Source organism: Anomaloglossus baeobatrachus, chromosome 1, assembly GCF_048569485.1.
Source record: "Anomaloglossus baeobatrachus isolate aAnoBae1 chromosome 1, aAnoBae1.hap1, whole genome shotgun sequence".
In the NCBI taxonomy this organism is placed as follows: domain Eukaryota; kingdom Metazoa; phylum Chordata; class Amphibia; order Anura; family Aromobatidae; genus Anomaloglossus; species Anomaloglossus baeobatrachus.
In genome coordinates, this window is record NC_134353.1 from 268,178,939 (window position 1) to 268,196,544 (window position 17,606).

At 49.6% G+C, this 17,606-nt stretch overlaps 1 protein-coding gene across 1 annotated transcript in view; it reads right to left on the reverse strand.

Moving 5' to 3' along the window:
* LOC142311533 (uncharacterized) overlaps window positions 1-17,606 on the reverse strand; it is a 183,382-nt gene that overhangs the window by 14,180 nt on the left and 151,596 nt on the right. The window contains exons 8-9 of the mRNA XM_075350051.1: window positions 7,683-7,727; window positions 4,804-4,905 (exon numbers count right to left, since the gene is read on the reverse strand). Coding sequence (XP_075206166.1) covers window positions 4,804-4,905; window positions 7,683-7,727 — 147 coding nt within the window. The remainder of the gene's footprint in view (window positions 1-4,803; window positions 4,906-7,682; window positions 7,728-17,606) is intronic.

Below are 17,606 nucleotides of genomic sequence, written 5' to 3' on the forward strand. Positions count from 1 at the left end.
TCTCATGCTGAGCCCTCCCCCTCCGGGGGGGGAGACCACTGCTGCCGGGATCTGCACTGCCAAATGGAGCTGTCTGTCAGGAATCACAGGCGACCTCTCGTGACTCCTTCTCACCGCCACTTCCTGGGCCCACACATCTCCCTACACCTGTGTTCCTGCCCTAGCACAGATGTCCCTGGCCCCCCCGACAAATGCAAGGGGTGTCGCTGGCCTCTGACTCATGCTGGGCACGCTCCCGGCTGGGAACCGCTGCTAGGCTTCAAACTCTAGCCCGATTTCCCAAATCGGAAGTAGGCCTCGGGCTGGTCACGCCCTCTTCTCGGCCGCTCCTGGCGGCCGGAAAAGGCCCCTGCTGGTGCGGGAGCCCGCCCCGCCACGGAGGGTCCCCATAGGGGCTCTCGCTTTGCCTCCTCGCCCCCCCTGCTCCTAAAGAGTACCTGCTTGGAGGCCTGGACCACCGCCCACGATTGGAAGGGAAGAGAAGGGATGGTGTCGACGGGTGAGGCCCGGCAGCCTGGATGTGTGACTGCACTGCCTGGGCCCCATGCACCGCCATCACTGCTCGGATCATCAGTTCCAAGGAACGTAGGTCTGCCATGGCGATCAGACTTCGTCTGAAAGTCGCAAGGAAAAGTACGACACCCTCCTTCTCTTATTTACCGTCATATATGTACCGCCCTGAGAGAGGCCCGGCCACTCCTCCGCTGCTCGGGCCGAGCTGCTCGAGGTCCGGGCTCGGGTTGTCGGTGGCATGAGCGCCTCCGGACCGGGGGCCACATTGCTCTGTTAAGGGGAGAGGCAGTGGGGTGGTGGTGGTGGGACGAGGCGCGCAGCCGGGGAGGGCCGCGCTGTCGTCTAACGGGTCGTGACGCCACCCACGGGTCGTGGTGACTGGATGCACCACCGCTGCGGCTGAAGTGAAGGTGGGCTCGTCCGGGATCGGTGTTGCTGCCGCAGCCTAGATGTTAGCCCCTCTGTGGGTAGGGGCGGTGTGTCCCGGGGCCCGGTGGGGGACCTGGATCGCTGGTGTTGTTGTCAGGGTGCAGGGTGCCGTGCTGCGGTGCAGTGTCGTGCCCAGATGGCAATGGTGTACTCACAATTAATTCACACTCAGAGTCACTGGTAAACCAAAGTTCGGGTATGGTCGGGTCCCGCAGCCGGCTGCTAGTGTCCCCCGTGAGGTTGATGGTGGCCCCTTTCTGTTGCACCTCTTGTGTGGTTTTTTGGCTCCCCTGCCTGGACAGTGGTAGCCTGCTCCCCATCATTGAGCGGCCGGAGGAGCCCTCCATTGCCCGCAGGTGCTGGCCCGTCGGTTGTTTGGCCCTTGGCGGTGGCACTCACCCGGAATCGGTGGGCTTTTGCTTCTTTCGGGACTTTGGCGTGGATGAACCCGTGAGGTCCAGCCAGCAATCAGTCAATTTGCCTATACTCAGTGGCTTTTAAGCTAGGACGGGGTCTGAGTACCCGGTTTCTGGTGCTCCGGTACACGGTTGACTCCCGGTTCAAGGCCGGCGGGCTCCAACCCTGGCCCGGTCCCTACGGTTCCGCTGATTGCTGTACCGGTACTCCTGCAGACGGCCACCACCGTCTGCTCTGCCTGACGGTTCAAGGGTCCCACGCTTCTACCCGGGTCCCTGAAAGCTCTGCAACTCCACTCCTCCCACTGTCACTCTCTACAACTCCAAAACTAGACTGTTTGTGTTTCCTGCCTCAGGACAGTAGTCTCCTCGGTGGGCGTGCTTTTCCGCCTGACTCCGCCCACCTGATGTGCCCTACTGGCCCTGAGGAAGGCATCAGGTCTCCCTTTTGGGTGACGGGTGTGTCCTCACAGGGATGGGTGTGTGTGTGTAATGTGGTAGGTGTTGTTACCTGTGACCCCTGGGGTCCAGGGCGTCACATAAACTCCCCCTCTTCCTCTGGGACTCCTCCTTACCACCAATCCCATCCTTCTCCTACAACTCCACCAATCCCTATCCCTATTAACCTCATCACTCTTTCCCTTCCCTCTAGTCATGTTGCCCCTCCACCCTATAGGTTCCATGGCTTTCTTGTTTCTCAAGGAAATATATTCTTTACAAATCGGTTCTTGGTGACCATAATCCTCCTCAGATGGCAATGTTAGCTTATAAATGCATTGAGCAATGAATATGAGTACTTTATTCTGGCCACCCCCTTACAGTATCACTCACACAGATGTGTGAATATTAGCATCAGACTGTCAAGCACGTTGATATCGATGGGTTTGCCTCACCTTAGGGCGGCTTTGCACACTACGACATCGCAGGTGCGATGTCGGTGGGTCAAATCGAAAGTGACGCACATCCGGCGTCACTTGCGATGTCGTAGTGTGTAAATCCTAGATCATACGATGAACGAGCGCAAAAGCGTCGTTATCGTATCATCGCTGCAGCCTCCGACATTTCCATAATGCCGGTGCAGCGACAGGTGCGATGTTGTTCCTCGCTCCTGCGGCAGCACACATCGCTGTGTATGAAGCCGCAGGAGCGAGGAACTTCAACTTACCTGCCGCCGGCTGCAATGAGAAGGACGGAGGTGGGCGGGATGTTTACATCCTGCTCATCTCCGCCCCTCCACTTCAATTGGCCGCCTGCCGTGTGACGTCGCTGTGACGCCGCACGACCCGCCCCCTTAGGAAGGAGGCGGGTCGCCGGCCAGAGGGACGTCGCACGTCTGGTATGAGCGTGTGAAACTGCCGTAGCGATAATAATCGCTACGGCAGCTTTCACTAGATATTGCACGTGCGACGGGGGCGGGACTATCGCTGCAGCATCGGTAACACATTGTTACCGATGTCGCAGCGTGCAAAGCCCGCCTTAGTCTAACGTGTAAGAGGAATTTTAACTGATATCTAAGCGATACTGACACTTTTAGGTCTCATTCACACATCTGTGTTTAAAAACGTCCATAAAAAAGTGATAGCAGTATCATCAGTGTTTGATCAGTGTGTTATCAGTGTACAGGCCTTGTCTCAAATAAATTGCAAAGGTTCTCCTATATTTTGCAATGTTAATGACGGAAAACACACGGACTGTACACTGATGCCATTCGTGTGCTGTATATGCTTTTCTGGACACATAGACTTATATTGGAATACAGATATGTGAACTGCCCCATAGATTATAATTGACACTTGTGTCTTTGAAAAACACAGATAGAACACGTATGTGAAACACAGACATCTGCATGAGTCTTTAGCCTAACTTACCAGTAAGAGGTGTGACTACTTTAAGTTCTTAGGGCAGCATGATCTCTGATACCCTTGACGGTATTGGAGCTCACATGGAACCTGCGATATAATTTTTTCTCAAACTACTCGGTTTCAGGACAAAATTGGACATGTGCACTACCTCATTGTATAACATTGGTCTGAGTGCGCTCCAATGTTTTGTCAAATTGCACTCAGATCAAAAATATGGTAATATGCATGACCCCTTAAGGCTGCTTTACACGCTGCAACATTGCTAGCGATAGCACCCGCCCCCCTCGCTCGTGCGACATTTGGTGATCGCGGCTGTAGCAAACATTATCACTACGGCAGCGTCACACGCACATACCTTGACAGCGACGTCGCTGTGAAAGCCGAACAATCCCTCCTTCAAGGGGGAGGTGCGTTCGGTGTCATAGCGACGTCACTGCGGCATCACTAAGCGGCCGGCCAATAGAAGCGGAGGGGCGGAGATGAGCGGGACGTAACCCACCTCCTTCCTTCCGCATTGCCGGTGGACGCAGGTAAGGAGATGTTCGTCGTTCCTGCGGTGTCACACATGGTGAAGTGTGATGCCGCAGGAACGACGAACAACATCATACCTGTGGCAGCAGCGATATTAAGGAAAGGAGCGACGTGTCAACGATCACCGTTTTTGAACGATTTTGCGATCGTTGACCGTCGCTCCTTGGTGTCACACGCTGCAATGTCACTAACGACTTCACCTCGACGATATATCGGTAGCGATGTCGCAGCATGTAAAGCACCCTCTAGGGTGCAAAACCATAGTTGCAAACATGGTTACCTGGTTAGGGGCCCACTCAAATGTTGAAACCCTAGTTACACCTTTGCTAACTACTTAGACTTTTCAAAAACACCACTCACAGATGACAATGGAATATTTAGGAGGGAAGAAGTTTCATGGCTTGTTACAATGGTGGAATGCTTATTACAGTACTACGCTCAAATTCAGTGAGCTCTGTAGAACGACCTGTCCTTTCACAAATGTTTGTCCAGGCAAACTATATGGCTAGAGGCTGAATTTTATATGGCTATTGCAATGAGACTGAATGAAAGCCCTGAATTATCTGATTAAGAGGTGTGTCCCAATATTTTTGCCTTTATAGGGTAGTATTGCAACATAATAGATAAACTCTTGTCAAGCTGCAATCCAACCACCAAGTGGCCTCAATTACTTAGAAAAGATCATCTTGTAACAGATTGTGGTGAAATTATGCTTTCACTTAAAACATACTTATTAAGCCAAGACCAAAGGTAGAGATTATCTGGAGGGGAATGGGAATGATTTTATCAAACCTAGAGATTAAATATGGTTAATTAGCTTGTTTGTGTCAGATTTGTACAAAGTTCAACTTGAATACACTCATACGGTACTGTACGGCCAGAAGTATCTAAGTTTTATCTTTCCATCACACACACTGTGTCTTATATGATATGAATAGCAGGAAGTCACAACAGAAGAAAAAGATATGAATATATGACACTCTCATGGTTATCTTGCTTTGTTGTGCTGCTCTGAAAGGCAAGGATGCTTTAATGAGTAACATGACACTTACCAGCTCGGGTTTTCAGGAAAGACGGGGGTACGTGATGTTCCATAACCTCTTCCTTTTCTTTTGGCAATGGCAGAACTCTGCTCGGCATATTCCGGATAGTCTCTGCAATGTAATATCACACAACAGTTTTGTAATTAAAACTGTTGTAATTAAAACAGTTGTAATAAAAATTAATAATAAAAAATAATAATTAACATAATTAATAATTACATAAATTAAATTAAATACATTAAATAATAATAAATAATTAAAATAATAGTTAAAAACAATAATAATATTTTTTGTAATAAAAACAGTTGTTACAAAAATACAAATTTTGTAATTAAAACAGTTGTAATAAAAAAAGTTATGTCTAGTAAATGTGATGATATATTTAATTACACTGTCCTATCAAAGTGTCCATTTTATTAAAATGACAGGACCAGTGGCCAGACCACGTAGGTCAGTCATTGTGACTCATGCTAAAAGTTTGCAATATCTCTCATAGTTTCTCAATGTAAAGTCATTAAAATGATAAAGAAATGTCTCAGAGATGTGATACATGCTTACAAGTGACTGTATGACTCACTTGTCACATATAAAGATCACATATAAAGATAGTCTTTGCTGTTAATCATGTGTGACACAATCCATCAAGGAATTACTTTTTCTCTTTAGAGATATGGTTCATGAATTAAAGGTGTTGTATGGAAATATAATACTGATGACCTATTCTTGGGATAGATTGTCAATATCAGATTAGTAAGGTTAGGGCACTCAGCACCCATACCAATTAGCTGTTAGTAGGTCCACCAGTGGCTGAATGTAAACATTTAATGGAGCAGAACCGCTCCTTTTAAGGCCCCCTTAACATGTCCATGTCTCTGGTACATGTGACGTCCATTTTCACACGTACTGGAGACACAGACACACGTAGACTCATTAAAAGCAATGGGTTTGCGGGATGTCTGTTTTCTGTCAGCAGCACGGGTGTCTGATGTGATCCGTGTGATATGAGTGTGACGTGTTGTGAATGTCAGTTATGCTTTTGCTACTGTGAGGCTCCCTCTTGTGGCCAGGAATGGTTTGGACAGAGACCAGGTGTGTTGAGCAATGCGTGTTTCCATTGCTAACTCTCTGCCTATTTAAACCCTGGTCTGCTAGCAGACTATGCCGGATGTCAGTTGTTCTTTGTTCACCAGCCTCCTTCATCCTGCTCCAGACCACATCTACCCCAGATAACTGCTTAGCTCTTTATTTGTTGTTTGGTTCTTTTTGCTCTTATCTGAGTTTGTCATTTACTGTGGTTATTGTCAGTTTATTTGCATGCAGGGATCTTCCCTCTCAGTTGCTCAGCTGGGAAGCTCCCTGCAGCTATGTTTGGAGTATTGCTCCTATAAGTCCATGTGTTTGTTGCTTTTTGAATTTGTAATGGTTCCTGCTTTCTGTTTATTGGTATGACAAGAGCGCCTGGTATAGTACGGAGTTCAGATCTAGCGATCTGAGGGCTTTTTGTACTATCAGGTTTTTGGATTTTTGTAGGGTTTTTCTCTGACCACCATCAGTCCCTTTCCTATCCTGTCCTATTTAGCCAGTAGGGCCTCACCTTTTGGTAATCCTATCATCTATCTGTGTATTGTGTTTTTCTATATCACCGCAGTCTTTGAATGTGGGGGGCTTGCTATTCTTGGGCAATCTATTTTCTGAGGCAGAGAGTTATTCATCTTTCCTTCCTTTAGGATAGCTAGTTTTCCGGCTGGGTTCGTGGTGCACAGAATGTTAGTTCACCTCTCGTCTACTTCTTGTGTTGATGGTTAGTAAGGGGATGGCGGCCAGATTAGTTGCCAATGCTCTTGTCACCTTTTACCAATAATTTATGGTGGTCTTCCATGGTTCCGGATAATAACAGACATGTACTGGAGAAAAAACATCACTTAAAAAAAAAGAATGATTATTTTAGCTGACTGTCAGTCATTACATGTCTCACAGTGGTATTGCCCCCTTTCATTTAAAATAAGTACGGGATGCAGATTCCCAGGGAGATTTGTGTCTAGCCCATAGATCTTAAAAGCTCATTTATATATAAGAATAATGTAGATTTCTCTGGAATAAGACATCAGATTGCATAGCCTGGAGGAGGAGATTCTTCCTGGCAGTCTCTGGGTTTCAGAAAACGAGGCACGGCTGAAGCGGTTTCAGTCACACCTTGGTACATAGTGAACAGTGGTTGTAACTGCACCCACAGCACTGACTAACAGCTGGATTTGCACTTATGCATTGCTGAGCCAGCTATCAGTTGGTGCTAGGGGCGTGGTTACAGCCACCATTCACTATGCACTGGTATGACTGAAACCGCTCCAGCCGTGTCTCTATTTCTGAAAGCCGGTGGCTGCCAGGAAGAATAAAGATCATCTCCTCCTGGCAGCATTGGTCCATGTGTTGTGGCCGCATAGTGTTAGAACATTAGTAACCAGCAGATTACCCTATTTCTGTAGGTTAATAATGCTTCTTTACATGACAAGTTCCCTTTTTGGTGAAAAAACTTTGAAAAGTCACATAATTTAAGCATACCTTGGCGTGGCATAGCAGGAACTTGAGTAGAATGTGTGGCGAGGCACACACAAAGGTCTACGCCACTAGTTCGGCACTCCTGATTCAGGAAGAGGCATAATCCTCTTCATGAATCAGGATCATCTGACCCCAGCACACGGCCCTCATCTGGATGGGCATGAACAACAGTGATCTTGGTGAAGCGGGCTTTCTGTACCTCTAAAGTCAAATATTGATGATATCTTTTATCCTTGTCATAAGAAGTATTATTAATAAAAACAACAATAATTGTTCAATGATACTCGGTTGGTCTACACAGTCTGGTAAATAATTCAGTACAACAAACGTACCAGTTTGTAGAATATCCAGCAGTTCTGCATTTGGGACAATGGTTGCTGTAATAAGATAAGATACAGGATGTTATTATTTGCTAAAAGGAGGCTAAATACAATGGTTTGGAATAAATTGCATCAAAAAGACACTATTGAATTTATGGAATAATACATACTTGGTAGGATGCCTATACACAGTCTTGCAGCGCCATCTTGTGGTAGGAAACCACTTTTGCTGTTTAACACGCTTGTTGAAGCAAACATAACCTGGAGAATACTGTCCCCTGATATGACTACTGCTGGAATATTTTATTACTGGGAAGACTTTAGTCCATATGGCCAGTTTAACAGGAGTGTATCTGTATTATAAAGTATCAGCCAGCTCTCCAGGCATGCTAGAAAATGAAAGATTATATAAAATCATTTGACTGTATGTATGCCTAAAGATAGGTATTTTCTGGGCTGTAGACAATTTCTTGCAGTCATTCTATGTAACTCCAGATTACCAATTTGCGCACAATTTGTCACAATTCCCCTGTATTCCCAAATGAGAGGTCACATGACAGGAATATTCTATTGAGAGCAGCAGATGAGAATTTAGTCAACATGTAACCTCAACTATACAAATCCCATACTTGTATTCCCAGTGTGAGTGGGCGTTCACGTGATCACAAGGGAATTGTGATAACTTGCATTACACACCGCCACGTTTCAGGAATTTAGAATCACATAGCGTAAAGTGAAATGTGGCTAGCGCCTTGAAAACCTCTTTAGTATATTTTGATTTCTAGGGTAGACAGGCTAGATAAACACAGGGAATAAATGAATAAGGGGCAACAGAGCCAAATTTTTGTATCTATTTTACCACCTGGAAATCCATCATGTTAGGATCTAATGATACAAAGTAACATAGACCAGATCAACGTTAATAGTTTAGGGCAAGCAAAAGATGAAGGACTCCCGCACACCATTCCTCATAAAATTCTTCAAGACTTTTTTGACACATTAAAATCCTTTTTTAAAATTGGGTATTCTGGGCTTCCAGCCCCACCTTACGTGTTTCTGACATACATCCTTACTCGATGCCCAGAATACCCAATTTTAAAGAAGGATTTTAATTAGTGATGAGTGAGTACTAAAAAGCTCGGGTGCTCGAAGCTCGGGCCGAGCCTCCCAAGATACTCGTGTACTCGGCCAGAGCAACGAGCCCAATGTTATCCTATGGGAGACCCGAGTATTTTTGTGAAATGACCCCCCGGCAGCATGGAGAAACCCTAAAAATGTCACAAAAGTCTCAGAAGAGTGCTCAAATGACATGGCAACAGCATGGGGAAGACCCCTTGAAGCATTTATCACTGAAAAGTCACAGCTGTGAACAATTTTGTCCGCGTTTTACGCCATTTTTACGGACTCACCAGAAAACCTTCCAAAATGACCCCAAAATGATTTTTCATGGCGGAAATGTTAAGGGCACATACCCAATAGTGAGATAGAGCTGGTGTATGTTACTTTTTGAGATTAATACATGAAAGATTTTACGTGAAAACATTGTGTGGCACTCCGATGTCCCTGAGAAGAGACGTACATGAAGGCCTCTTGAGTAGTGATGAGCGAGTACTAAAAAGCTCGGGTGCTCGAAGCTCGGGCCGAGCCTCCCAAGATACTCGTGTACTCGGCCCGAGCAACGAGCCCAATGTTATCCTATGGGAGACCCGAGTATTTTTGTGAAATGACCTCCCGGCAGCATGGAGAAACCCTAAAAATGGCACAAAAGTCTCAGAAGAGTGCTCAAATGACATGGCAACAGCATGGGGAAGACCCCTTGAAGCATTTATCACTCAAAAGTCACAGCTGTGAACAATTTTGTCCGCGTTTTACGCCATTTTTACGGACTCACCAGAAAACCTTCCAAAATGACCCCAAAATGATTTTTCATGGCGGAAATGTTAAGGGCACATACCCAATAGTGAGATAGATCTGGTGTATGTTACTTTTTGAGATTAATACATGAAAGATTTTACGTGAAAACATTGTGTGGCACTCCGATGTCCCTGAGAAGAGACGTACATGAAGGCCTCTTGAGTCTAATGTGCCCATTTTGAGGAAGTGAGTCTTTGTAGTATTTTCCTTTGCCAGGGCAGTCCAAAATTGTGAGGTTCACCAATGCCCCTGCATACAGACGTGCATGAGGGCCTCAAAACATTAAGTGTCCATTGTCAGGAAGTGGGTGTATTATAGTATAGCCCTTAGGCAGGGCAGCCAAAAATTGGGAGGCTCCACATTGTCCCTGGATAGAGACGTGCATGATGGCCTTTAAACCTGAAGTGCCCATTGTAAGGAAGTGGGTCTATTTCAGTATAGCCCTTTGCCAGGGCAGCCAAAAATTGGGAGGCTCCACGTTGTCCCTGGGTAGAGACGTGCATGATGGCCTCAAAACATTAAGTGTCCATTTTAAGGAAGTGGGTGTATTTCAGTATAGCCCTTAGGCAGGGCAGCCAAAAATTGGGAGGCTCCACATTGTCCCTGGGTAGAGACGTGCATGAGGGCCTCAAAACATTAAGTGTCCATTTTAAGGAAGTGGGTGTATTTCAGTATAGCCCTTTGCCAGGGCAGCCAAAAATTGGGAGGCTCCACATTGTCCCTGGGTAGAGACGTGCATGATGGCCTCAAAACATTAAGTGTCCATTTTAAGGAAGTGGGTGTATTTCAGTATAGCCCTTAGGCAGGGCAGCCAAAAATTGGGAGGCTCCACATTGTCCCTGGGTAGAGACGTGCATGAGGGCCTCAAAACATTAAGTGTCCATTTTAAGGAAGTGGGTCTATTTCAGTATAGCCCTTTGCCAGGGCAGCCAAAAATTGGGAGGCTCCACATTGTCCCTGGATAGAGCCGTGCATTATGGCCTGTAAACCTGAAGTGCCCATTGTAAGGAAGTGGGTCTATTTCAGTATAGCCCTTTGCCAGGGCAGCCAAAAATTGGGAGGCTCCACGTTGTCCCTGGGTAGAGACGTGCATGATGGCCTCAAAACATTAAGTGTCCATTTTAAGGAAGTGGGTGTATTTCAGTATAGCCCTTAGGCAGGGCAGCCAAAAATTGGGAGGCTCCACATTGTCCCTGGGTAGAGACGTGCATGAGGGCCTCAAAACATTAAGTGTCCATTTTAAGGAAGTGGGTGTATTTCAGTATAGCCCTTTGCCAGGGCAGCCAAAAATTGGGAGGCTCCACATTGTCCCTGGGTAGAGACGTGCATGATGGCCTCAAAACATTAAGTGTCCATTTTAAGGAAGTGGGTGTATTTCAGTATAGCCCTTAGGCAGGGCAGCCAAAAATTGGGAGGCTCCACATTGTCCCTGGGTAGAGACGTGCATGAGGGCCTCAAAACATTAAGTGTCCATTTTAAGGAAGTGGGTCTATTTCAGTATAGCCCTTAGGCAGGGCAGCCAAAAATTGGGAGGCTCCACATTGTCCCTGGGTAGAGACGTGCATGAGGGCCTCAAAACATTAAGTGTCCATTTTAAGGAAGTGGGTGTATTTCAGTATAGCCCTTAGGCAGGGCAGCCAAAAATTGGGAGGCTCCACGTTGTCCCTGGGTAGAGACGTGCATGAGGGCCTCAAAACATTGTTCCCATTGCAAAGGAGCGGGTCTCCTGTCGTTGTAATGTCCATTCTGCAAAGAATGGGCGAAAAAATTTACCACTGGGGGTATACCTGAAACAAAGACCTAACTATTGTAACGGTCATCATGATGGCGCATGAGGAGAAGGAGGAGCAGTCCAGCGATTATCCAAAGTCGAGAAGTGTACCCATGGGTGAGTGGAGGTACATGGCAAACTTTAAATTCCGCTCTCATTTGCTGGTGGTGTGGTGAAGTCTGGCCCAATCCAACCCTTGTTCATCTTTATCAGAGTCAGCCTGTCAGCATTTTCAGTTGACAGGCGGGTGCGTTTATCTGTAATGATTCCACCTGCGGCACTAAAAACACGCTCTGACAAAACGCTAGCAGCAGGGCAGGCCAGGACTTCCAAGGCGTAGAGAGCCAATTCATGCCACGTGTCCAGCTTGGATACCCAATAATTGTAAGGCACAGAGGAATGTCGGAGTACAGTTGTTCGATCTGCAAGGTACTCCTTCAGCATCTGGGCAAACTTAGGATTTCTTGTGGCACTACCCCGCACCTCAGGGGCTGTGGTACGTGAGGGGCTGAGAAAACTGTCCCACATCTTAAAGACTGTTCCCCTACCTCTGGCGGATTGGACTTGTGCCTCTCTCGGCTGTACGCCTCGGTTGTCCACTGATTCCTGACCTATGCCGCTAGCGTTTTGTGAGGGGAATGCTTTGCCTACTTCCGTGAGTATGGCCTTCCGAAACTGCTGCATTTTGGTTGACCTCTCCTCCACGGGAATAAGAGACAAAAAGTTCTCCTTGTAGCGTGGGTCTAACAGTGTTACCAACCAGTAATGATTGTCGGCCAAGATGTTCTTAACGCGAGGGTCACGAGACAGGCAGCTTACCATAAAGTCAGCCATGTGCGCCAGACTCTTAACAGCCAGGACTTCAGTAGCCTGACCAACAAGATGACTGAACATGCTGTCCTCCTCCTCCTCCTCCTCCTCCTCCTCCTCCTCATCTACCCTGTCCTCTGGCCAGCCACGCTGAATCGAGGATATGACTGGTGTGCATGTCATATCCTCAATTTGGCCGGAGAGTTGCTCCATGTCTTCATCCTCCTCCTCGTCATAGTCCTCCACTGCACGTTGTGATGAGACGAGGCTGGGCTGTGTGTTATCACCCACACCCACTACTGTTTCTTGCTGCAACTCATCGCGCTCCGCCTGCAATGCATCATGTTTGTTTTTCAGCAGGGACCGTTTTAGAAGGCAGAGTAGCGGTATGGTGACGCTAATAATGGCGTCATCACCACTCACCATCTTGGTGGAGTCCTCAAAGTTTTGGAGGATGGTACATAGGTCTGACATCCATCTCCACTCCTCAGGTGTTATGTGTGGAGTTTGACCCATTTCCCGACGGCTTAGGTGATGCAGGTACTCAACAACTGCCCTCTTCTGCTCACATATCCTGACCAACATGTGCAGAGTTGAATTCCAACGCGTGGGGACATCACACACCAGTCTGTGAGCCGGAAGATGCAAACGGCGCTGAAAGCCGGCAAGGCCGGCTGAAGCAGTAGGTGACTTTCGAAAATGTGCAGACAGGCGGCGAACTTTTACCAGCAGATCAGACAGCTCTGGGTATGACTTTATAAACCGCTGAACCACGAGGTTGAGCACATGGGCCACGCATGTGTCACGCTCCCCGGGTCTTCGGCTCCCCTCCCCGGGTCCTCAGCCCCGCTCCCCGGCTCACCTGCCACGCTCCCCTCGTCCCAGCCTCCGGTGCCCGTCCTCCATAGGTCCTCTGGTCGCCGATCCCGGCGTCCGACATCTTCCCAGGCCCTGGCCGGCTCTCCTGCGTCCTCCTCGCAGCCTCCTTCCCTGGCTTCTGGCACCCGGGCCGCGCGCATGCGCATTAGGGCACGCGCGCGGTCACTGACCCTTTCTTAAAGGGCCAGCGTCCAGTAACAGGAAATGAGGTTAGTCAGGTTCAGGGTATAAAGGGGGTTCTTGTCCAAGGGGGCGGGGCCTGATCTTCGTGTTCCCTGAGCTAGGAGTCAGGTCTCCTGGTGTTTATGTGCCTGTACTCACCTATCTCTCTTTGTAGAGCCGTACCTGCCTCGCCATCCAGTCTGCCGTATCCCGAACCCCGCACGCTGTCCGTCTGCCATCCGACAGCACCTGCCATCTCGGATCCCTGCGGTGACCCGTCATCTTGCTCCAGAGGTTCCGGACTCCGCCTGATATCATCTCGGCCTCCGAACCTGAGCTACGTCACCAAGACTACCTTCTGTGACTCCGTGGTCCCAGGGACTCCTCCGCTGTCTTCACTTGCACGGACTATCCTGCTGCCCTTCAGTGCTTCAGCTGCCGGACTCCCTACCTCCATCTTAGAGTTCGGTCCAGTGGATCCACCTCCTGGGTCTGCCCGACCGTCCGGCCGTGACAGTAAGATCAGGCCATGGATCCCGCTGCTGCACTAATGGCCCTGCAAGAGGAACTCCAACGCCAGCGTGAAGTCCAGACCCGCATGCTGCAATTCATGACCTCCGTGGACACCCGCCTGTACACATTACAAGCATCAATGACGCCTGCGGCACCCAGGTCCCCCGCCAGGCAAGCCATGGCTCCCGTACCAGTGGCAGCCTCTTCAGATGCTTCCCGACTCCGTTTGGCGTCACCTCCTCGGTATGCTGGAGATCCCAAGACCTGCAGGGGCTTCATAAACCAATGTTCCCTTCACTTCACGCAGCTGCCACATCTGTTCGCCTCCGACCAAGCCAAGGTCGCCTTTATAATGTCCCACCTAGAGGGCGAGGCGCTGGCGTGGATGAACCCCTTGTGGGAGAAGGAGGACCCCATGACCAAGGATCTTCAACAGTTCCTACAGGCCTTCCGCAGTACCTTTGACGAGCCAGGACGCGCCTCTGCCTCTGCTTCATCACTCCTCCGCCTACGTCAAGGGACACTGACGGTGGGTCAATACGCCATCCGTTTCCGCACTTTGGCTTCAGAACTCGGGTGGAATAATGAGGCCCTAACAGCCGCCTTCTGGGAAGGACTCTCGAGTCGCATCAAGGATGAGTTGGCGGGTCGGGACGTGCCCTCCACCCTAGATGCACTGATCGCCCTAGCAACTCGTGTGGACATACGTTTTCAGGAGCGCTCCAAAGAGCTATCTCGGGAGAGACGCCCGGTACGGCATTCTCCTCCTCCGCAGAAGTCCTCCGTTCCTCAGTCATCAACAGCTGGGATTCCCGTCCACGAGCCCATGCAGATCGACCGAGTGCGGCAGTCTGAACGACGTCGAGCAGAGCGGCTCGCCCAGGGCCTCTGCTTTTACTGTGGTGAGGACACCCACCTGCTACGCTCCTGTCCAGAGAGGCCGGGAAACTCCAAAGCCTAGGGTTGGTAGGAGAGGCCACCCTAGGTGCTGGGACCCTCTCTGACCCAGTTACATGGACAGTGCAAGTGACCACGGGAGAGACGCGGTTCACGGCTGATGCCTACCTCGATTCCGGGGCAGCAGGCAATTTCATCCAGCAGGCCACGGTGGACAAGTACCGGGTGCCTGTCATGCCACTCGACAAACCCCTAGTGATTGCCTCGGTGGATGGGAGGCCTCTCTCTGATACCATCTCCTTGATCACCAGGCCTGTCGAACTACGCATCGGTGCTCTTCACACCGAGAACATCGCTCTCTACGTTCTCCCACACATGTCCCACCAGATCCTGTTGGGACTCCCATGGTTGCGGACACATGAACCATCGGTTAGCTGGGGTACTGGCGAAGTCACCCGTTGGGGCTCTTCGTGTCATGAGAGGTGCCTAAAGTCCATACCACCCCTCCGACGACCTCCGGTTCCTGAGACCCTAACGGGGCTGCCTTCGGCCTATTGGTCCTTTGCCGATGTCTTTGACAAAAAGGAATCCGAGGTACTGCCGCCACATCGTCCATACGATTGTGCCATTGACCTGCTTCCAGGGACAACCCCACCTAGAGGACGGATATATCCTTTATCTCCAGCCGAAACCAGGGCCATGTCAGATTACATCTCAGAGAGCCTAGCAAGAGGGTTCATTCGGAGATCCTCCTCTCCTGCTGGAGCAGGTTTCTTCTTTGTCAAGAAGAAAGAGGGCGACTTACGCCCATGCATAGACTACCGGGGTCTCAACCAAATCACCGTGAAAAACAAATACCCCCTGCCGCTCATTCCCGAATTATTTGACCGGCTTAGAGGAGCTCGTGTGTTCACCAAGCTGGATCTTCGGGGTGCTTACAATCTGGTACGCATCCGCTCTGGTGACGAATGGAAAACCGCGTTTAATACGCGCGATGGACATTATGAGTACTGCGTGATGCCCTTCGGTCTGTGTAACGCTCCTGCCGTCTTCCAAGAACTGGTGAACGACGTGTTTCGGGACCTTCTCTACATCTGTGTGGTTGTTTATCTAGATGACATCCTTGTCTTCTCTCCGGACCTCCAAACCCACAGAGAAAACGTACAGCTGGTCTTACAAAGACTGAGAGAGAATCGCCTGTACGCAAAGTATGAGAAGTGTGTCTTTGAGCAGTCTTCCCTCCCCTTTCTGGGGTACATCATCTCTGATACTGGACTGCAGATGGACCCCAAGAAGGTCTCCGCCATCATCAACTGGCCTCCGCCTTCTGGACTGAAGGCAATCCAACGCTTCCTGGGATTCGCCAACTACTACCGCCAGTTTATCCCGCACTTCTCTGCCTTGACCGCTCCTCTCTCCGCTTTGACCAAAAAGGAGGCTAATCCTAAGGACTGGTCACCTGCGGCAGACGCCGCATTTTGTTCTTTGAAGCGAGCATTCGCCTCCGCCCCTGTACTCCACCGACCGGAGTTAAACCGCCAGTTCACCTTGGAGGTGGATGCCTCCTCCTCAGGAGCCAGAGCAGTGCTCATGCAAAAATCCTCCTCCGGGAAGATGGTGACCTGCGGTTTCTTCTCTAAGAGCTTCTCAGCACCCGAACGTAATTACACCATCGGTGACCGAGAACTACTGGCGGTCAAACTGGCTCTGGAGGAGTGGCGCTACCTCCTGGAAGGAGCAGTGTACCCCGTGATTATCTACACGGACCACAAAAACCTGGAATACCTGCGGTCCGCTCAGCGACTGAACCCACGGCAAGCCAGGTGGTCCTTATTCTTTGCCAGGTTTGACTTCCAGCTCCACTTCCGACCAGCGGACAAGAATGTACGCGCTGATGCCTTGTCTAGGTCTCTCATGCCCATGGAACAGGAGGAAGAGACTATCCAGCCTATCATCTCTCCTAGCAAGATTGTTCCGGTGGCTCCTGTCACTCTGGCCCAGATACCACCTGGGAAGACCTATGTCTCGGAGACCGACAGGCTAACGGTCTTACACTGGGGTCATACCTCAAAAACATCCGGCCATGCAGGCCAGAAGAGAACATGGGGTGCAATTGTACGCCATTACTGGTGGCCATCTCTTCGCACGGACGTCGCCGCCTTTGTCTCTGCCTGCTCCTCTTGTGCCAGAAACAAGACGCCCAAACACCTCCCACATGGCCGCCTTCTGCCTCTGCCGATACCTTCGATTCCGTGGCAACACATAGCAATGGACTTTATTACGGACTTGCCATTGTCATCCGGGCACACAGTCATATGGGTCGTGGTGGACCGGTTCTCAAAAATGGCCCATTTCGTTCCTATGGCTGGACTGCCCTCTGCTCAGGAACTCGCGGACGCTTTTATACAACACATCTTCCGCTTGCATGGCTTTCCATTACACATCGTATCAGACAGAGGAACTCAGTTCACCTCCCGCTTCTGGAGGGCTCTCTGTAACCATCTGGGAGTGACTCTGGACTTTTCATCTGCATACCATCCTCAGTCTAATGGCCAAGTAGAGAGGGTCAATCAAATCTTGACCTCATTTCTACGTCACTATGTTAACGCCCATCACGACGACTGGTCCGCTCTTCTACCTTGGGCTGAATTCTCCCACAACCACCACATCAGTGAGTCGTCCTCCAGCTCTCCCTTCCATGTTGTTTACGGACTTCAGCCTTCCATCCCATTGCCTGTATCCCCCTCTTCGGATGTCCCTGCTGCAGATACAGTAGCCCATGACTTTGCCACCATTTGGGACTCTGTCAAGGTGTCTCTAGGACGTGCTTCCCTGCGGATGAAGAGACACGCAGACAAGAAACGCCTGGATCCTCCGTGTTTCTCTCCTGGAGACCTCGTCTGGCTTTCTTCCCAGTACGTCCGCCTGAAGATACCTTCATACAAGCTGGGTCCTCGCTACATTGGGCCGTTTAAAGTCCTCACCAGGAT